Source organism: Carlito syrichta, unplaced genomic scaffold (assembly GCF_000164805.1).
Source record: "Carlito syrichta isolate Samal-C Ts95f unplaced genomic scaffold, Tarsius_syrichta-2.0.1 Scaffold304253, whole genome shotgun sequence".
NCBI lineage: Eukaryota > Metazoa > Chordata > Mammalia > Primates > Tarsiidae > Carlito > Carlito syrichta.
In genome coordinates this window covers 235091-257043 of record NW_007248349.1, presented here as the reverse complement: position 1 = coordinate 257043, position 21953 = coordinate 235091, and the positions used below count along the sequence as shown (strand labels likewise).

Genomic DNA, 21953 nt, shown 5'->3' with positions numbered 1-21953 from the left:
TTTTTATTTTTTAATTTATTGTAGAGATGAGGTCTCGCTGCCCAGGCGGGTCTCGAACCCGTGGGCTCAGGCAATCCGCTCACCTCAGCCTCCCAAAGGCGCGGGATTACAGGCTGAGCCACTGAGCCTGGCTGTGCAGATCTTTAACTGCAAGCCACTAAGTGTTGGTGACTACTATTAATAAACCCGACACTGTGGCTGAGCAGTGCCCTTGGATTAGTGGCAGCACCAGTGCATTTGAGCTAAACCCAGTAGTTCTTGTACAAAAGCTGAAATGAAGACAGAAGTACTGACTAGGCCGTTCGCTGGAAGACAAGACAGAGCACCTGCCGCCAGTGGACCCTGCAAGGAGAACTCAAAGTTCTCACAGTTTAATGTCAGACAGGGATGGAGGGTAAAGGAAGAGGGGTTCCCTTCCCTTCAGGCACCTGCAAAGCTGAGCAGAGGTTCCATGGTCTCAGAATCTGCTCGGGTTAAGCTTACTGCGGGCACCAGATTCCTTGAGAGGCCATGAACCCATGGTGACTCCAAAGGAAAGGTACTAGGTATTTCCCTTCTAAGTAGGAAAACAACTCCTAGCATCCTTCCTTTCTGCCCTCCCCAGTCATCCTGGACTTGTCCATACCTGAGATCCCCACCTCTGCCACCAAGAGATCATCGCTGGAGGCCGAGTTTTCAGCAAGACGCTTGAACTCATCCTGCTTCTCACCGTAGGGGTACTGGGTGTCGAACTTCACCAGGACGAACTTGCTTTTAGGAATGACCTGAGGGCGTATAGAGCTGAGCAAGCAAGGTTCCAGGGACCTTTAGGTGTAATCCCCCTTCCCAAGGGGCCCCTGTTTAAGAAACAGAATGGAAACAAGCCCACAAGGGAGACAAGCTCTCATAAACTGATATGCATTCTTTCACCCACTGATTCATTTAACAATTTAGTGAGTGCCTGCTATGTGGCTGCCACTCTACCAGGTACTTGTTCACACTAATCAAAGATAAACACAACCCCATCCACAATAAGCAAAGCTGTAGATATACGAAGACCTCCACCAGTATTCCTTTTTTTTTTTTAAGAGTCAGTCTCACTCTGTCACCCAGGCTGGAGTGCAGTGGCATGCTCACAGCTCACTGCAGCCTCGACCTCCTGAGCTCAGGTGATCCTTCTGCCTCCGCCTCCCAAGTAGCCAAGACTATAGGTGTGTGCCACCACACTAAGCTTAATCTGTTGTAGAGACAAAGCCTCGCTATGTTGCCTAGGCTCAGTATTCCATTCAGTGTGGTTAAGGAGACCCTAAGCATACCACATTGGCCCTGTTATGCTCATCATCCTAGGAGGACTTTCTCAGTAAACACTTAACCAGAAATCTGACAAAAACAAAACCATCTACAAAGGAGTTGGCACCATGGAGGGCGCTGAGGCTAGAAAGGCCAGAGTTTGAAGCTGGCAATTTCAGGGCAGATAGGAAGTTGGTAAGAGACCAGGCTTGGGACAGTGTCCTCTCCCCTCTAGCCAGTTCCCTTTGGCTAGATCTCTGGGTCTTAAACAGTCAGGGACAAGACTTTTGTCTTAATTACAGTAAAATACACATAATATTCACCATTTAAACAATTTTATTTATTTGTTTGTTTGTTTATTTATATTAGTTGGAGTCTCACTGTATTGCCCAGGCTGGAGTACAAGTGGCACCCTCACGGCCACCGCAGCCTCAACCTGCTGGGCTCAGGCGATCCCTTTGCCTCAGCTTTCCAAGTAGCTGGACCTACAGGCATGCGCCACCATGCCGCTGATTTTATTTATTGTAGAGATGAGGTTTTGCCATGTTGTTCAGGCTGGTCTTGAACCTCTGAGCTCAGGTATTCCTCTAGACTCCACCTCCCAAAGTGCCAGGATTAGAGGTGTAAGCCACCGCACCGGCTTCATTTTAATCATTTTAAAGTGTACATTCAGTGCATTAAGATGTTGTACAAGCTGGGCTCGGTGGTTCAGCCTGTAATCCCATGCTTTGGGAGGCTGAGATGAGTGGGATTGCCTGAGCCTGCGGGTTCGAGACCCGCCTGGGCAACCTGGCGAGACCTCATCTCTATAAGAAATAAAAAATTAGCCAGGCGTGGTAGTGCACGCCTGTAGTTCCAGCTATTTGGAAGGCTAAGGGGGAAGGATCGCCGGAGCCCAGCAGGTCAAGGCTGCGGTGGCCGGGAGGAGCCACTGCACTCCAGTCTAGGCGACAGAGTAAGACTCCAACTCAAAAAAAAAAAAAAATTGTTGTGCAACTGTCACTACTGTCTGATGCCAGAACATTTTCATCATCCCCAAAGGAAATCCTGGACCCATTCCTCTTTTTCAACACTCTTTCTCACAGTCCCAGCAACTAGAGATCTACTTTCTGTCTCTATGTTTGTCTATTCTGATGGAACCATATAATACGTGGTCTTTTGAGTCAGGCTTCTTTCACTTAGCACAATTTTTCCAAGGCTTATCCGTGTTGTAACACATATCAGCACCTCATTCCTTTTTTACAGTCAAATAAATATTCTGTTGTATGGATAGACTGTTTTATTTACCCATTCATTAGATGGTTAACATTTGGGTTGTTTCCACCTTATGGCTACTACAAATAGTGCTGCTATGAACAGTCATATACTTTTTGTTTGAACCCCTGTATTCAATTCTTTTGGGTATATACATAAAGGTAGAACTGTGGGGACCAAATGCTTAGTCTATGTTTAACTTAGACTTAACTGAGGAACCCAAGGACTTCCTCTTTTTTTGAGCCAGGGTCTTAGTCTATTGCCCAAACTGGAGTGCAGTGGCATGACACAGTTTATTGCAGCCTCCAACTCCTGGGCTCTAATGATCTTCCTGTGTCAGCCTTCCAAGTGTCTGGGTCTACAGGTATGCACCACCATACCCAACTAATTTTTCTTTTTTTTTTGTAGAGAGGAGGTCTTGCTATGTTGCCCAGGGAACTCCTGGGCCCAAGCAATCCTCCTGTCTCCACCTCTGCCTCCCACAGTGGTGTGAGCCACTGTGTCCAGCAGGACTTCCTTTTGATGGTTTCTCCCAGTGTACAAATTTTACCTTAAAAGCTGGCTTTAGAGTCAATAATACTGCCTTCCTCTCCTCCCTCAACTTTTTTTTTCCTAATCCAGTGATTGCCACCAAGTTTTTTCATCTCTGGCAATCACTGTCAATAATCATTTCCAGCTGACAGCAAAGAAATTTAATGTTTTTGTTAGCCTTTGTCTTTTACTGTGTACTGATATCCATTTGGCTTTAGGTTTTTAAAAAATCTTTAATGCTGCCTACGAACACAAAAGAGAGAGGAAAAACACCAGAAGAGGTCATTTTTAGATACCAAAAAGTCTGAGCTCTGGGGGCCTAAAAGCAGGGAAGACTTAAAATATAAATCAGATCACATCCCTCTGGTCCAACTGGCCTTATTTCAGTTCAACATATTACATTTATTCCCACTCAGCGCTCTTGCATTTGCTCTCTGTTTGCTGGAAGGCCTTTTCCCTGGTTCTTTCCATGCCATTTCTTTATCATCCAAGGCTCGGTTCAAGTGTCCCTTCCTAATAAGGACCCTCCAATCAGATGTATCATTATTCTGCTGTCCTTTCTTCATTGTATTAATCACACTCTGAAATCCTTATTGGCTTGTTTTCTGTCCTCTGCACCAGAAAGTACATTTATGAGAATAAGGACCTTGTCTGACCTGTTTTCTGCTGTATCCCTAGAGCCCAACAGTGCCTGGCATGGCAGATACTCTGAAACCACATGCAAATGAACAATACTTCGACAGGCTTTAGTAGCAGATGCTATATCTCCAGGGGAAAAAAATGTTTAAAAAGCACAACACAGGATACCTATCTTCAAGGGGCCTACACTTGTATTATGGAATAATATCAATAATCATACAGTAGTCTAACATCCAAATAGAATGGAAGGACTTCCCCCTTTTACATTCACTATTCTTAGCTACCAGGGTAAGGCAGAATGATTCTGAATGGCAAACATTTGCATAAATAATTTTTTTCTTGTTCTGTTACTCAGTTCGTATCTCTTAATAATAGCTTTAGAAATCTTAGCCGGGCTCGGTGACCCAGCCTGTAATCCCGCGCTTTGGGAGGATGTGGTGAGTGGATTGCCTGAGCCTGCGGGTTCGAGACCTGCCTGGGCAAGTTGGCATGACCTCATCTCTACAATAAATACAAAAAATCAGCCGGGCATGGTAGCGCATGCCTGTAATTTCGGCTACTTGGAAGGCTGAGGTTGAAGGATCGCCAGAGCCCAGCAGGCTGAGGCTGCGGTGGCCGAGAGCGGCCACTGCACTTCAGTCCGGGCAACAGAGTAAGACTCCAACTCAAAAAAAAAAAAAAAGAAAAGAAAAGAAAAAAGAAATCTCTCTCCTTGCTGGGCTCGCTGGCTCAGCCTGTAATCCCAGCACGTCGGGAGTCCTGGCGAGACCTCAACTCTACGGAAAAAAAAAAAGGAGGAATCTCTCTCCTCACCCACTTCCTGCCAGCCCTCAATGTCCAGTGATTAGGAATCAGCTCTACTATTACCTACAATCAGGCAACGTGCTTCTTCAAAGTATGGATGAATTCATTACTTATTCATTTTTCACTGAGTAAAATATAACTAAGGGCCTATCATGTGCCAGGCACCATTTTAAGAGAACACAGCAGGGGGCAAAATAGGGTCTCTTATCTCATGGAGCTAACATTCTAGTGACAACAAAGGGCAAGAAACAACAACAAAAAAGAAGCTGGAAAGCATAGAACGAGGCTGCTGGACAAAACACCAGTAAACTCCCCTTTTGTTCAATGGTAATGGAGGATAGTGAGATTTAGAAAAAAAGTGGAGAAAACAATCAAGCAACAAATTATTTATTAAGTACTTTCTATGACACAGGTAACCTGTTAGCTGTGTAGATGATCAGCAACAAAATAGACAAGGTGCTTTTTCACAAGCATATAATATTTCAGTGTGAGAGAACGACAGTAAAATAAACAAGATAAAAATCAGTGATGAGTGCTCTATAGAGAAATAAAACAGGGTAATGTGACTGTCACTTAAGACTGGGGGGAAGAGAAATCAAGGAAGAATTTGGGGAGGTTAACATTTAATCTAAGCCGGAATGATGAGAAGTAATTAGCCTTTCAAAGTCTGGGCAAAGAATATTTGAGTCATCAAGGAACAGCTACTGCAAACACCTGGAGGCAGTAATGAGCTAGGAATATTCAAAGGACAGAGGAGAATGATTAGGAGATGAGGAAAGCAATGTGTCAGATCATCCAGGGCTTAGGCTACTGTGTGGAGGCTCAAGAGTGACAGCAGGAGACCAGAAGGAGACCACTGTAATGTTAACCTAGACCAGGGTGATGACGGTAGAAAATACTGTTAACTTGATGTTGCAGTTTCCCTTCCAGTCACACTTAGTCTATGATGACCCAACTCCCATGGAGCAGATGGGGTGTGCCTGACAACCAAACAGGCCCTACCTATACTGTTGCCCAGGCTGGAGTGCAGTGGCACAATCAAGGCTCACCACAGTCTTGACCGCCTCAGGCAATCCTTCCACCTCAGCTTCCCAAGTAGCAGGGACTACAGGCACCTGTCACCATACCTGGCTAATTTTTTATTTTTTTAGAGACTGGGTGTCACTATGTTGCCCAGGCTGGTCTTGAACTCCTGGGCTCAAGCAATCCTCCTGCCTTGGCTTCCCAAAGTGCTGGGATTTCAGGCATGTGCCACTGCACCCAACCTACACGTTCCTCAACTTCTTGAAACTTTACCTTGAATGAGCTACAAGCGCCAAGTCCAAGACAGGGAACACTAAAAATGAAAAAGACGCCAACCACTCCACACAGATTTGGAGCTCCACTTCTTGGTTTCACTTCCTCGCAATGGGTACTAAAAAGAACTTGAAACGACAGGCTCTCTCCTAACCCTCAGCTTGTCCATCTCTTAAAGGAAGTTCAAAGCTGCTACTGGGTGAAGACAGGTGCAAGAGGAGGGGATTTGGGGTGAGGTGTTGCATTCGGCCTTCAACATTTCCAACCGTTCATTTACCCAGGTCAGCATCCCAAGTTCTGTAAAAATCGGCGGCGTGGGGGCGGAGGGTAGTGGCGAAATTTCCCTACAAGGTGCTGAACCAAAGCTTATCCTTAACGCTTGCACTTTTCAAGGAGAAGCCTGACATCTAATCATTGTTTGCAAAGCAGGCTGCAATCCACCCCCAGGGAAGAGGGGAGCATAAATGCAGGCTAGTACGCCGAGTTCTCCCCGCACCGCTCTCCTTACTACAGCCCGGCGCTGGGTGGCGTCGACCTCGCACCGCCCTCCGATTCTTCCACTTGGGACTCGAGGGTTGGATTTCCCCCCGGCACCGCCCTGTCCTTATAGGCGAAGGGAAGGGCCACCCAGTTTCCTCGGCTGCATCTTTGCAAGGGAGGAAGCAAGTATAAATGCTGAAAAGGCAAGGGTCCCTCGAACCCTGAGCGTGTCTGCCCCGTGGTCCTAACATGACCCTGGCCTAGAGTCCACCAGGCCTACCGGATAGTGGGATGCCCGGGACCGTCGCTACAGACCACATCCCGCCAGCCCTAGGCGTCCAGCGCCCTGCTACGGGCGCGCGTTCCTTGGACGCCTCGGCGGCACCTGCGCGCCATGTCCCCCGCCATCGTTACCTTGTAGAAAGTGACTGTATCCAGGGGAAGGGCGCCCTTTGTGTGCAGGCCGCTGCCGCCATGCGGAGCGGAGAGGAGCAGGAAGCCCAAGAGAAGGGGAAGCAGCGGAGAGTGAGAGGTGGCGCGGAACACGGCGGCAGCCATAACGCCAGGTTCCGCGAGGGGGAGGTAGGAGAGCGGTAGTGTAGAGAGCACGGAGTCAGGGTCACGTGATAGGAGGGCGGGCTCGCGCGCGTCCACGTGGCCCCCCCTGGGAGGCCCACGCAGGTCTACGGTGAGAGGAAGAGGCCGGGTGAGGGGCGGGGAGATGAAGTTGCCGCACACGCGCACTCGGCGAAGCTAGCGCAGGCCCAGGGTGAGAGGGCGGGGCCACGTTAGGGTGCGGGGCGGGAGCGATGGGACTGCCGCGCTTGCGCACTCGGAGAGACGCGCGGCGGGTCGGCCCAGTTCCCAGCGCCCTCCGCGTGAGTAGAGGCGCGAAGCGCGTGCGCAGTGTGGCTCCCGCGGTTTCTTTGCAGTCCTTCCTCCTTTGCGAAGATGTCGGGGGCTGCCGTGGTTTCTTCCTGCCTTTGGTCCGTCAGGCATTCGGTTGGGGTCGCTAGCATCCTCGGTCAAGCCCAGCCGTTGTCCTCTTCGACTCAGACTCCCCTTCGCCAAGCAGTCGGTTGTTCCACTGTTCACTGGGCTGTCAGACTGCGCCACCAGTATGGTCAGGGCCCAGTCAGGCCTGCTCCGAGGTGAGAGCCTCCTTTGGGAGGCTCCGGGCTCCCGGAAAATCAGGCCTTCCTGAAAACCGGCTGTCTGCCCAGCTGTGTCCTAAACTCCAGGAAGACTAAGAAAAAAAAAAAAAGTGTAAGAATTCTTTTCAGCGGGTATTTGTGCAGCGCCTAGTTTATGCCAGATGCACCGCCTGCGAGGATACAGCATAGAGATAAACAAGACATAGTTCTGTGCTGGAAGGATTCAGTATTGGGGGAGGGGGAAGACAGAAATGACAGAACCAGTACACTGTGACTGTTACAAAGTCAGACTGTTAGACTACTGTGAAAACACAAATGGAAACGCAGCCATTCCTGCTCTGGAGTGTCAGAGAAAGTTATAGACAGAAGATGGCTTGTTAACTGGATCTTTTTCTTTTTTTTAAGGAATCATTTACTGGATTTGATTTTTGAGTCGAGGTGTTACTCTGTCACTCAGGCTGAAGTGCAGTGGTGCAATCCCAGATCACCGCAGCCTCGATTTCCTGGGCTCAGGCGATCCTTCTGCCTCAGCCTCCAGAGTAGCAGGGACAACAGGCGTGCACAGCCACGCCTGGCTAATTTTATTTTATTTTATTTGTAGAGACAAGATCTCGTTATGCTGCCTAGGCCGGTCTCAAACTCCTGGGCTCAAGCAATCCTCCCGTCTCGGCCTCCCAGAGTGCTGAGATTATAGGCGCGAGAGACACCCTGCCTGGCCTTGAGCTGGATCTTAAAAAAAGGAGACGAGCAACCCTCTCGAGTCTTTTCCCACTCTGGGAGCTTTTCTGTCCTTTCAATAAATTTTGCTTTTCTAAAAAAAAAAAGCAGGTGGCACAGGAGGCAAAGGGAGACAATATTTATGGCAATGGGGAAATGATACACAGACAAGTTGGGGAACTGGTTGAGATGAATTTGTATAGAGGTAAACTGGAGCAAATTAAAAAGGGTCTCATCCAGTTAAAGGATTTGGAGTTCTCCAGAGGTTTTTAACCAGGAGAGTGATGTCAGATTTGTGTGTGAAAATATCACATAGGAAAGAAAGGGGTTGAAAGGGAGAAGGCTTGCTAGGTGCAGTGGCTCACATCTGTAATCCCAGCACTTAGTGAGGCCCAGGCAGGAGCATTGCTTGAGCCCAGGAGTTCGAGCCTAGCCTGAGCAACATAGCAAGACCTCCTTTCCACAAAACAAAAAAAATTAGCTGGACATGGTGGCTCACACCTGTTGTCCCAGCACTTTGGAAGGCTGAGATGAGACGATTGCCTGAGCCAAGGAGTTTGAGATCAGCCTGGGCAATATAGCAAGACTTCTTCTCTACAAAAATACCAGAAAATTATCTGGGCATGGTAGAGGCTGAGGCAGAAGGATCACCTAAGCCCAAGAGGTTGGCAGTGGTAAGCCATGGTCATGCTATTGTACTCCAGCCTAGGTGATACATTCTGACTCAAAAAACAAAACAATAAACAAAGGGCCAGGTGCAGTGGCTCAGCCTATAATCCAGCACTTTGGGAGGTCGAAGTGAGAGGCCTGCCTGAGCCCACAAGTTCAAGACCAGCCTGGGCAACTTGGCAAGACCTCATCTCTACAATAAATTAAAAAAAAATTAAGCCGAACTCGGTGGCTCAGCCTGTAATCCCACGCCTTTGGGAGGCTGAGGTGAGTGGATTGCCTGAGCCCGCGGGCTCGAGACCCGCCTGGGCAGCAAGACCTCATCTCTACAATAAATCAAAAAATCAGCCGGGCGTGGTAGTGCGCTCCTGTAATTCCGGCTATTTGGAAGGCTGAGGCGGAAGGATCACCAGAGCCCAGCAGGTCAAGGCTGCGGTGGCCGGGAGCGGCCACTGCACTCCAGTCTGGGAGACAGAGTGAGACTCCAACTAAAAAAAAAAAAAAAAAATGTAGCCGGGTGTGGTGGTGCATGCCTGTGGTTCCACCTACTTGGAAGGCTGAAGCAGAAGAATCCCCTGTGCCCAGCAGGTCAAGGCTGCCGTGGTGCACTGCATTCCAGTCTGAGCAATGGAATGAGACTCCAACTGAAAAAAAAAAAAGAAAGGCTGTGATTTGTGGAAATAGAGTTAAGCTTTGGAAGGAAGAGCATTTTAAATGGAGAACAAGTGAAAAAGGAGCAGTTATGGGAATGATCATGATGCTTAAGAGGAGTGACTGACTGGAAGGAGATCTCAAAGCAGTACATCGTAAGGTAGTTTTAAGCCCCAGTAGGAGAGAGTCTTGAAAGTCAAACTAAAGATTTTGTATTTTGTTTTATTGTCAATATGGAGCTAGTAAGAATTTTTAAAACTCTTTATAAAACATTTAAACTATTAAAATTATTCACTTCTGAGTATATGAATACTTTGGGTACCTGTAGTTAGTGTAATTGATCATCAGTGACTTTCTAGTCATGGTTGTTTTTAAGCAGGTTTGAAAGAAGTTAAGGAAGTGGATTGGTTGGAGAGGGAAAGGAAACATTGGCGCATTTGCTATGAATTGCAAAGGTAATTGTCTAAATGTTTCATTTGAGTATCGCCCCAGCCCTAGTCAGTTGTCTTAAGATGACTGGATTCTTGACTTAAGGACCCTGACAGTGATCTATAAAAATAAATAAGATATATGGGTCTGACATATTTTGGAAGTCATAAAATCCCACATTTGACACTGATGTGGAAAATCAAAAGACTCACCCTGGGTATTGGAAGCAAAGCGCGGGAGCATGTTAAGTGAGTGTCTACATGGCTTAGTGTAGCAACTGGAGTGAAAGCAAGAAAAGGGACTTGGAGACAATTAGTATATAAACTAACATCATCAAGCCAGTGAGGCCCCAGTTTTACTGACCTTTTTGCTAATCCTGGTACACACAATTTATGTTCCTGCCTCAAGACCTTTTACTCTCTCCCCCTAGAACACTTTTCTTCAAGATATCTACATGTTTGCCTTCCCTCAAATTTCAACCTCCTAGTAAGGCCTATCCTGACCGTGCTTTTCAAAAACTCCTCCATGCCGGGCTCGGTGGCTCAGCCTGTAATCCCACGCCTTTGGGAGACTGAGGTGAGTGGATTGCCTGAGCCCGCGGGTTCGAGACCCGCCTGGGCAGGCGAGACCTCATCTCTACAATAAATCAAAAAAATTAGCCGGGCGTGGTGGCGCGCACCTGTAATTCCAGCTACTCGGAAGGCTGAGGCGGTATGATTGCCGGAGCCCAGCAGGTTGAGGCTGCGGTGGCCGGGAGCAGCCACTGCACTCCAGTCTGGGTAACAGAGTGAGACTCCAACTCAAAAACAAAACAAAACAAAAAAACTCCTCCATGATACTGTTCTGCTTTCCATCTCTCTTCCCACTGCTATTTTTTTCTTCATAGTACTTTTCTAATTTACAGTATGCCATGTAATTTGCTTCTTCGTATCTCATGAGGGCTAGATTTTTTTGGTCTGTTTTGTTTACTACTATATGTCACAAAACTGAGAACAGTGTCTGACACATGATGGGTGCACAGTAAATATTTGTTCAATGACTAAATCAAGTCAGTGAGGAGAAACTATTCCATGGGTATCTCTCAGAATTCTTTTGGCTCTTTCTAATCCTCTCCTTAGACCACATGGGAGGAAACTTCAAAAAGTTCATGGAAAATTTTAATTAAAAGTTAAAAATAAAAATATAAACTTTGTTTCTCAATAAAAGATCCATCAGTTTGAAACATTTTTGTAAGTGATAATATCAGCCATGTAGTTCATCCCTAAAGAACTGGGAATTTAACCACGTCAATGCAGTCTTTTATAAAAAAAATTATCTATTTATTTTTGAGTTGGAGTCTTCCTCTGTTGTCTAGGCTGGAGTGCAGTGGCACAATCACAGCTACCACAGCCTCGACCTGCTGAGCTCAGGCAATCCTTTTATCTCAGCCTTCCAAATAGCTGAGATTATAGGTGCATGCTACCATACCCGGCTAATTTTTTGACTTACTGTGGAGATGAGGTCTCCCGCTGTTGCCCAGGCTGGTCTCTAACTCCTGGGTTCAGGCAGTCCTCTTGCCTTGCTTTCCAAAATGCTGGGATTACTGACTTGAACCACTGCTCCCAGCCTTTTTTTTTTTTTTTACATTAACTGAAGAAAAATGGGTGCCTTTTACAGATGTTTTAGGATTAGGAAACAAGGCTGGGTGTGGTGGCTCACACCTATAATCCTAACACTTTGAAGGCCGAAACTGGAGGATTGACTGAGCCCCAGGAGCTTGAGACCAGCCTAGGCAACATAGCGATTCCTCATCTCTACCAAAAAAAAATAATCAGGTGTGGAGTTGTGCAACTGCAGTGTCAGCTACTCGGTATGCTGAGGCGGAAGGATTGCTCTGAGTCCAGGAGGCAGGAGGTCGAGGCTGCAGTGAACCATGATCATGCCACGATGTGGATTTTCTGCCACTGCAGGCTTCGTCTTCAACATCACCTCATCCCTTCTTAAAACGAGTTATCCATTTGTAAACTGTTAATTTCTTTGAGCCATTGTCTCTATAAACTTTTTATAAGGCATCAGTGATTTCACTGTTCTTCCACCAAGCTTCACCTTATATAAATGTGATGTTTGTTCTTGTTTCAATTTTAGTAGAATTCATGTTACTCTGTAGGGGCTGTTTTCAAACTGTCTTATCCTTAGTACTAGTACCTAAAACTAGATCCTGTTCAGACATGTTATAACAACTTAGTACAAGTTTATTTTGGTGCAAAAAACGTTGAACTCGTGTAATTTTTTAATAATACACATTTTCCATGAACTTTTTGAAGACTCCTCATATTTCTGTTTGGAGAGTTCCCAAGGTTTTGTTGACTTTTTTTTTTTTTTTGAGTTGGAGTCTCACTCTGTCACCCAGACTGGAGTGCAGTGGCCGCTCCCGGCCACCGCAGCCTCGACCTGCTGGGCTCTGGTGATCCCTCTGCCTCAGCCTTCCAAGTAAACGGAATTACAGGCATGCGCTACCACGCCCAGCTGATTTTTTGACTTATCGTAGAGATGAGGTCTCGCTGCCCAGGCGGGTCTCAAACCCGCGGGCTCAGGCAATCCACTCACCTCAGCCTCCCAAAGGTGCGGGATTACAAGCTGAGCCACTGAGCCTGGCTTTTTTTTTTTTTTTTTTTTTTTGAGTTGGAGTCTCACTCTGTCAACCAGGCTGGAGGGCAGTAGCATGCTCCCCGCCACTACAGCCTCAATCTGCTGAGCTCAGGCAATCCCTCTACTTCAGCCTTCCAAGTAACTGGAACTACAGGCATGTACCACCATACCCAGCTAATGTTTTGATTTACTGTAGAGATGAGGTCTCGCCAAGTTGCCCAGGCTGGTCTTGAACCCAAGGGCTTAGACAATCCTCTCACCTCAACCTCCCAAAGTCCTGGGATTATAGGTGTGAGCCTATATGCCCAGTGGTTTTGTTGATTTTAACCCTTTGCACTCGAAGACATCTTGTGGATCACCTACCAGTAACTCGACTGCACTTTTTTACGAAATAGTGAAAAATGAATCACTTCATATTAAATAGTATAGTGTTTGATCCAGTTATTTTTTTGTAATGATATTTGGCTTATAATGGAATTTTGGACATTGAGTAACTTATTTATGACAAAAACATCAAAATTTTGTAGCGTATGTTTTTATAATGAGGTAACATGTGAAACAGTCACCAACATGCATTGTAGGTTCATTGATACATAATGTGCAGTAGTAATTTGTTTGATGTCTTCCATTTGGTGTTTTTCTACTCAAGCAGACAATGCAGTCTCATTTTATTCTTCCCACGTTAATAATGTTTAATTTATTGTCTAGTCTATTGTTCCAAGACAATGTGGAAGGACGCACTTGTGATTCCTGAAAACCACTTCTCAGCTGATAATCATATCTCAGTATATATTCCATCTCTTTATTTGCTTTTTTGTGCAATTTGAATAGAAAACTTCAAGGAAACATACATTTTTGAAAAATTTGCACCGGCATATATTTGTTCTGTATAATCACCAGCAATCTCTTTATGTCCCCTGAGAGGGAACATCAGAGTGGTTTGCTAGATTTACTATGGTCCCTCAGAAAGGACATCTGAGTGCAAATGGTTAATACTAGTTCCTTTTGACATAGATGTCTTAATAAACATTTAAAGCAGATTTCACTGGTTAATTGCCATACTTCTCTAAGAATTATTTCAGTATTTAACAAATATTTACTGAACATTTTTCATGTGTCACCCACTCTTTTTGTGGGTAAGAATTACACTGGTGAACAAAATATGTGTGCTGCCTGCCATCCTGGAGCTTACAGTTTAGTAGTGGAGACCATTAAATAACTACACAAATAAGTATATAATTATAAATTGTAATAATGAAGTTTATTTATTTATTAAGTCAGGATCTCAGTCTGTCACCCAGGCCGGAGTGCACTGGCACAATCATGACTCAAACTCCTGAGCTCAAGCAATTCTCCTGCCTTTGCCTCTGGAGTAGCTGGAATTACAGGTGCACACCATCATACTGGCTAATTTTTTACTTTTGTAGAAACAAGGTCTCACTATGTAGCCTAGGCTGGTCTCAAACTCCTGGGCTCAAGTAATCCTCCTGCCTCAGCCTCCCATAGTGTTGGGATTATAGGCATGAGTCACCATGGCTGGCAAATTGTGATCACTTCTAAGAAAGGAAAGTTGAGTATCTGTGAAACAATATGTAAACAATATAAAATTTCAGATTGTTAGGGAACATTTTAGAAGAGGAAACAGCCAATGCTAAAGTTCTAGGATGAGAAAGAGCTCAAAATATTTGATAAACTAAGAGAATTCCACTCTGGGACTACATCCTTGAATAATAAAAGTCAGCATAAAAGCAGATAATGTGTGCAGAAATGTTTATTACAGCATTGCTTACAGAAGAAAAAGCAAAGAAAAAACCTGAAAACAAACTATATGTCCATCATTAGTGGAACTGTTGAATAAATGATTTTATGTGGAATGTTATGCAGCAATCAAAATGGATTAAAACTTTCTATTAAAGTAGAAAGATATCTGTGACATAATAAGTATGAAAAACAATGTGTACAAACATATGACCTTATTTATTTGTTTAACTACTTATTTATTTATTTGAGTTGAAGTCTCACTCTGTTACCCAGGCTGGAGTGTAGTAGCACACTCGTGGCCGCTGCAGCTTTGACCTACTGGGCTCAGGCGATCCTTTTGCCTCAACCTTCCAAGTAGCTGGAACTACAGGCATGCACTACCACACCTGGCTGATTTTTTGATTTATTGTGGAGATGAAGTCTTGCCATGTTGCTCAGGCTGGTCTCGAACCCCTGAGCTTAGGTAATCCTCTCATCTCTGCCCCCCAAAGTGCTGGGATTACAGGAGTGAGCCACTATGTACAGCTTGATGATCTCATTTTTAAAAGCCTACACAGTCTCTACAACAACTCATATAAAAACATATGTGTGGGTATGTTTGGATATGTTTTCATGAGCATAAAGAAAGATATGGACCTGGCTTTTAACAGTAGTCTGAGGGAGTGGGGAGAAAGAGCATAAGATTCTAATGAAAGGGAAAAAATTATCGTGGCAGAATGTTGAGAAAAAAAGATCGAATGTAAAGTAGTAGTGTGCAGTTACTGCAGATACGTAAAATGGAATATGCTCACGGACTAAAACATGTTAGATAAATGAAGATTTTTTTTGACTAGATGACAGGATTGCAAGAAACATTTTACTTTGAATTTATATTATGTTAATATTGTTTTTGTAATATTAATGTAATAGACATAATATTTCTCTTAGACTAGAAATTCTGTAATGTATTTTCTATTCTAATAGAAATATAAGAATTGTACAATAAAGTAACGTTTAAAAACTCTTAGAATTTAGCATCTAGTAATCAAGTCATATCAGCAGAGATGTTCTTTTTCTTTTGTCTCACTTTCAACTTGTGTTATTTTTTCTTAGTTTATTTATTCTTGTAAACCACTTTAAATATTATCTAGCTCAAAGCAGATATAAGTAAATAAAAATAAGCTTAAAAAAACCAGGTATGATGGCTCATGCCTGTAATTCCAGCACTTTGGGAGGTGGAGGTGAAAGAATTCCTGAACCCAGGGTTTCGAGACCAGCCTGAGCAACTTGCCGAGACCTTGTTTCTACAGTAAATCAAATTAGGCCAGTCTCGGTGGCCCAGCCTATAATCCCAGCACTTTGGGAGGCAGAGGCAAGTGGATTGCCTGAGCCAATGGGTTCGAGACCAACCTGGGCAACTTGGCGAGACCTCGTCTCATAAATAAAAAAAATTAGCCAGGTATGGTGGTGCACACCTGTAGTTCTGGCTATTTGGAAGGCTGAGGCTGAAGGATCGCCAGAGCCTGGTAGGTTGACACTGGGATGGCCACATGCCACAGCACTCCAGCCTGGGCGATGGAGTGAGACTCCAACTCAAAAAAAAAATTAACTGGGTGTAGTGGTGTGCGCCTGTGGTTCCAACTACTTGGAAAGCTGAGGCAGAAGGATCACCTGAGCCCAATAGGTCGAGTCTGTGGTGATTGTGAGCCTGCCACGGCACTCTAGCCCAGGTGACAGAATGAAACTGACTCAAAAAATTAAGGTATAATGAAAATTAATTTTACCTATTTCTTTTTGCTTTGTTGCTAATGTTGCTGGTAGAAAATTTGAGATTGCCAGGCTTGGTGGCTCAGCCTGTAATCCTGCGCCTTGGGAGACTGAGGTGAGTGGATTGCCTGAACCCGCAGGTTCGCAACCCGCCTGGGCAACTTGGTGAGAACTCATCTCTACAATAAATCAAAAAATTAGCCTGGCGTGGTAGCACGCACCTGTAGTTCTGGCTACCTGGAAGACTGAGGTGGAAGGATCACCGTAGCCCAGCAGGTTGAGGCTGCGGTGGCCAGGAGCGGCCACTGCACTCCAGTCTGGGCGACAGAGTGAGACTCCAACTGAAATGAAATGAAATGAAATGAAGTAAAATAAAATAAAAAGTGGCTCACATTATATTTCTATGGACTATAGCACCCACCACTCTAGAGTTTTAAAATAAGATGTTGCTATTTTAAAAAATCTTAATCTCTGTCCTGTTGGTTTTTTAGACCCAAGTACAAATATACTTACATTTATTTTTGCTGATACTTATTAATAATACTCATTATTCTGAAGTGTGTAGATCTTATTTGATCTCAAATCTGTCATCTGTTCCGCACAATTTTGGTACACTGTTGAGTGAACATTCAACAAGTACTGTGTCCTTCTTTAGGCATTGGAGATATTGGGGTGTCTGAGACAGATAAGTTGCCTGTTCTCAAGGAGGTTATAGTCTATATTACTGGGGGAAACAGACAACAAAGAAACAGCCAAAATATTTGGAAATTTGATAAATGTTACATTGCTGAGGAGATATTTGAACTGATACTTGATGGATGAGAAGAAGCCAGTCATGCGATTATCTGGGGGAAAGGCATTAAAGATGGAGGAAACAGCTATTGCAAGTGATCTGAAATAGAAAAGTGCTTGACAATTTGAAAGAATACACAGTGGTAGGCGGCCTCCAAGATCTCCTTCATTGATCACTGCCTCTCATGTAATTCCTTGGCAAAGTCTATGACCAATAGAATACAGGGAAGGTAATAGGATAGTAATTTTGTTGCATAAGACTATAACTTCCATCTTGCTACTGAGACATCTTGCAGAAGTCCACATGGCAAGCAACTGAGGGCAGCCGTTGGCTAACAACTGGGAACTCAGGCCCTTAGTCCTATAACCCCTATGGAACTGAATTAGATCAACATCCACATGAGCTTGGGATCAGATTCTTTCCTATTGAGCCTTTAGGTGAGAGAGACCCTATTCCTGGCCAACATCTTAATTATAGCTTTGTGATAGACCCAGCCAAGTCATGCGTGGAACTTCTGACTTACAGAATCTGTGAGACAATAAATGTGCATTGTAAGCCTCTAAATTTGTGGAAATTTATTATGCAACAAGAAATAGCACACACATTTTATAAATATGCCTACTATATTTTCTTACAAGTAACTGATGCAAGTGCTATGCAGAATAATGCCAAATTCAAATGCTGGTTCGCATCACTAGAAATAGGATTGATATTAATATTGATTAGTTAATTAACATACCCTTAGGTTTATTTGTGTAAGAAATAAACCTTAATTAAATATCTACTTGGTCTATTTTTTAATTTTAATTTTTTTGTTTTTGTTTTTTTTGAGTTGGAGTCTCACTCTGTCACCCAGACTGGAGTGCAGTGGCCGCTCCCGGCCACCACACCCTCCACCTGCTGGGCTCCGGCAATCTTTCCACCTCAGCCTTCCTAGTAGCTGGAACTACAGGCGCGCGCTACCACGCCCGGCTAATTTTTGAGTTATTGTTGAGAAGAGGTCTAGCCAAGTTGCCCAGGCGGGTCTCGAACCCGCGGGCTTGGGCAATCCACTCACCTCAGCCTCCCAAAGGCACGGGATTACAGGCTGAGCCACCAAGTCCGGCTTATTTTATTTTTATAGCTTGAAATTTCTCACCAAATGCTTTATCAAAATCTCGGCTATGGCCAGGTGTGATGGCTCATGCCTGTAATCCCAGCATTTTAGAAGGCTGAAGTAGGAGTATTACTTGAGCCCAGGAATTTGAGAAGAACTTGGGCAACGTAAAGAGACCCTCTGTCTACAAAAAAATGAAAAACTTGGCTGGGTATGGTGGCGTGTGTCTATACTTGGGAGTCTGAGGCAGGGGGTTCACTTGAACCCAGAAATTTGAGGTTGCAGTGAGCGGTGATTGTGCCACTGCACTCTAGCCTGGGCAACAGACTACAGAGTGAGACCCCAGCTCAAACAAAAAAATTTTTTTAGATATGTTGTGTCGGGCAAGTCTACCTAGAAAGAGAATGGGTTTGTCTGGCATAATTTTTTTTTTGAGTCGGCAACTTGGTGAGACCTCATCTCTACAGTAAATTAAAAAATTAGTTGGGTGTGGTGACACATGCCCGTAGTTCCAGCTACTTGGAAGGCTGAGGGGAAGGATTGCCTGAGCCCAGCAGGTTGAGGTTTGCGGTGGCCATGAGTGTGCCACTGCACACCAGCCTGGGTGACAGAGACAGAAAAATAAAAATGAAAATAAAGGCTTGAGCCACCGTATCTGAACTTAAAAAAAAAAATCCATGCTGACTTAGTAGTTATCTTTTTCTAATTGTTTAAAAACATGTCTTTTAAGCAATTCATTCTAGAATCTTATTTGGGATTAATACTGAGATCCTTGACTGATAGTTTGTAGATTTCACTATCTTTTCTCCTTATAAAAGTAAAGAAACTAGTTATCACCAGTTTTTTTTTTTAGCAAAGTTCCCATTTTTAATGAACTTTCAGATTTCTTTCCTTGGTTTATTGGGTTAACTTGCAAGTTTTATCATAATTCTGGAGCGTAATTTATTCAGGTCAGGAGTGGTGAGTTTATTTAGAACAGTCAGAACTCTCTTACAATCTTTATCTTCAACTCCCTCTTACAATGTTTGTTTTACACTTTATATTCTGAGTATTTTTCTTTTCAGTAGGAAAGACAGAAACATATTATTCATTAATCATTAATCATTACACCCCATGAATTCCAGCAATGGAACATTTCCTTCCTTGCTTTTATCCTTCCTTGTTTTTCTTTTTGTCAAATAAAACTTTATTTTATTGGCAATAGCTTTACTGAGATATATTTCACATGCTATATAATTCATCCTTTTTAAAGTGTACAATTCAGTGGTTTAGTGTATTTAATGAGTTGTGCAGCCATCATCACTGTCTAATTTTGTCAGCCCATAAACACAAATTCTGCCCACTAGCAGTCATTACTCATTCCCTCCCAAGCTACCACCTAGCCCCAGGCAACCACTGATCTTTCTATCTCTATAGATTTGTCTATTTTGGACATTTTATATGAATGGAATCATACAAATGTGATCTTTTGTGACTGGCTTAGCATAGTCTTTTTTTTTTTTTTGAGTTGGAGTCTCACTCTGTCGCCCAGACTGGAGTGCAGTGGCTGCTCCCGGCCACCGCAGTCTCGACCTGCCGGGCTCTGGCGATCCTTCCGCCTCAGCCTTCCAAGTAGCTGGAACTACAGACATGCGCTACCATGCCCAGCTGATTTTTTTATTTATTGTAGAGATGAGGTCTCACCTGCCCAGGCGGGTCTTGAACACGCGGGCTCAGGCAATCCACTCACCTCAGCCTCCCAAAGGCACGGGATTACAGGCTGAGCCACCGAGCCCAGTTTAGCATAATCTTTTTAAGGTTCATCCATGTTGTAGCATATATTAATACTTTCCTTTTTATTGGTGAATCTATGTATATACTGCATTTTATTTATTCATTCTCTAACTGATAGTCATTTGGATTGTTTCTACTTTTTGTCTACTGTGAGTAATGCTATGAATGTGTGTGTCCAAGTTTTTATGTGGACAAGTTTTCATTTCACCTGGGGTTGAATAATATGGTAGCTATGTGTTTAACCTGTTAAGGATCTATCAAAGTGGCTGCACCATTTTATTTTCCATCAGGGGTGTAGGAGGGGTCCTATTTCTACATCTTCACCAGTATTTACTATTGCCTTTCATTTAGATTATAGCCATCCTAGTGGATATGAAATTGTATCTCATGATTTGTATTTCTCTGATGACTAATGATGTTGTGCATCTTTTTAATGTGCTTATTGGTCATTTGCATATTTTTTGAGATGTCTCTACTGAAAAGCTGTGCTTTTTTTTTTTTTTTTTTTTTTAGTTGAAGTCTCACTCTGCCACCCAGGCTGGAGTGCTGTGGCATGCTTACAGCCACCCCAGCGTTGGCCTGCTGGGCTCCAGTGATCATTCCACCTCAGCCTTCCAAGTAGCTGGAACTACAGGCACATGCTACCAAACCCGGCTCATTTTTAAATTTATTGTAGAGAAGAGGTCTCACCATGTTGGCCAGGCTGGTCTCGAACCCACGGGCTCAGGCAGCCCTCTTGCCTCGGCCTCCCAAAATGCTGGGATTACAGCTTGAGCCACCACGCCTGGCCCTTTGCCTGTTTTTAAATTGGGTTGTCTTTTTATTATTGAATTGTAAGAATCATTTATATATTTATATACAGGTCCCTCATCAGATTTATGGTTTACATAGTTTCTCTCATTTTGTGGGTTGTCTTTTCACATTTTTTTTCTTTTTTTCTTTTTTTGAGTTGAAGTGGCTCACCTCTGGCACAATCATGGCTCACCTCAGTGCCAACCTTCTGGACTCAGGTGATCCTTCTGCCTCAGACTCCCAAATAGCTGGGACTGCAGCCACATACCACCACACCCAGTTAATTTTTTATTGAGGTTTGGCTATGTTGACCAGGCTGGTCTAGAACTCTTGGGCTCAACTAATCCTGCATTGACCTCCCAAAGTCAATGAGCCGCTATACCTGGCTGTCTTTTCACTTTTTTGAGTCAGAGTCTCACTCTGTCACCCAGACTGGAGCACAGTGGTATGCTCACGATCACCGCAGCCTTGACCTGCTGGGTTCAGGTGATCCTTCCTCCTCAGTCTTCCAAGTAGCTGGAACTACAAGTGCATGCCACCACGCCTGGCTAATTTTTTGATTTATTGTAGAGACGAGGTCTCACCAAGTTGCCCAGGCTGGTCTCAAACCTGTGGGCTCAGGCAATCCTCTCACCTTGCCCTCCCAAAGTGCTGCCCAGCCCTTTTCACTTTGAGGGCGTCATTTGAAGCACAAATTTTTTTTATTATTTATTTATTTTTTTTTTATTTTTATTTTTGAGTTGGAGTCTCACTCTGGGCTCCAGCGATCCTTCCGCCTCAGCCTTCCAAGTAGCCAGAATTACAGGCATGCGCTACCACGCCCAGCTGATTTTTTAATTTATTGTAGAGATGAGGTCTTGCCAAGTTGCCCAGGCGGGTCTCGAACCCACGGGCTTAGGCAATCCACTCACCTCAGCCTCCCAAGGCAAGGGATTACAGGCTGAGCCCCCGAGCCCAGTTTAAAATTTTTTATTTCAAAGAAGACCAGTTTTTTTCTTGTGTTATTTGTGATTTTGGTGTCATATGTAAGAAACCATTGCCTAATCTCTCAAAGATTTATGCTTATCTCTTCAGCACTAAATATGTGCTCTCCTTTCTGCATCTTAGCTGGTCAAAGAGCTCCCTTAATGTCACAATAATTTTTCAAATCATCTTTCCCTATTCTTTCACTATTCTTTCAGCTCCTTGTTAGATTTCTATAGTGAGTAAGAGTGAGAACTCTTGAATTAGACTGATTTTGTTTGAATATTAGTGTTACTATTTGATGACCCTATAACCTTAATTAAGTGACAACTTTTTTTTTTTTTTTTTTTTTTGAGTGGAAGTCTCACTCTGTCACCCAGACCGGAGTGCAGTGGCCGCTTCCGGCCACCGCAGCCTCGACCTGCTGGGCTCTGGCGATCCTTCCGCCTCAGCCTTCCAAGTAGCCGGAATTACAGGGATGCGCTACCACGCCCGGCTGATTTTTTTT

General features: G+C 44.2%; 2 protein-coding genes across 3 annotated transcripts in view; one reads left to right on the top strand and one right to left on the bottom strand.

Annotated features, from left to right (window-relative positions):
* ERP29 (endoplasmic reticulum protein 29) overlaps positions 1-7055 on the bottom strand; it is a 9801-nt gene extending 2746 nt beyond the window's left edge. Inside the window, exons 1-3 of the mRNA XM_008059556.2 lie at positions 7038-7055; positions 6688-6956; positions 626-764 (exon numbers count right to left, since the gene is read on the bottom strand). Coding sequence (XP_008057747.1) covers positions 626-764; positions 6688-6831 — 283 coding nt within the window. The 5' untranslated portion in view covers positions 6832-6956; positions 7038-7055. The remainder of the gene's footprint in view (positions 1-625; positions 765-6687; positions 6957-7037) is intronic.
* Positions 7056-7204: 149 nt separating this feature from the next.
* Positions 7205-21953, top strand: part of TMEM116 (transmembrane protein 116) — a 78947-nt gene continuing 64198 nt past the window's right edge. For both annotated transcript variants that reach the window (XM_008059553.2, XM_008059554.2), the window contains exon 1: positions 7205-7297. In XM_008059553.2, coding sequence (XP_008057744.1) covers positions 7225-7297 — 73 coding nt within the window. In that variant the 5' untranslated portion in view covers positions 7205-7224. The remainder of the gene's footprint in view (positions 7298-21953) is intronic.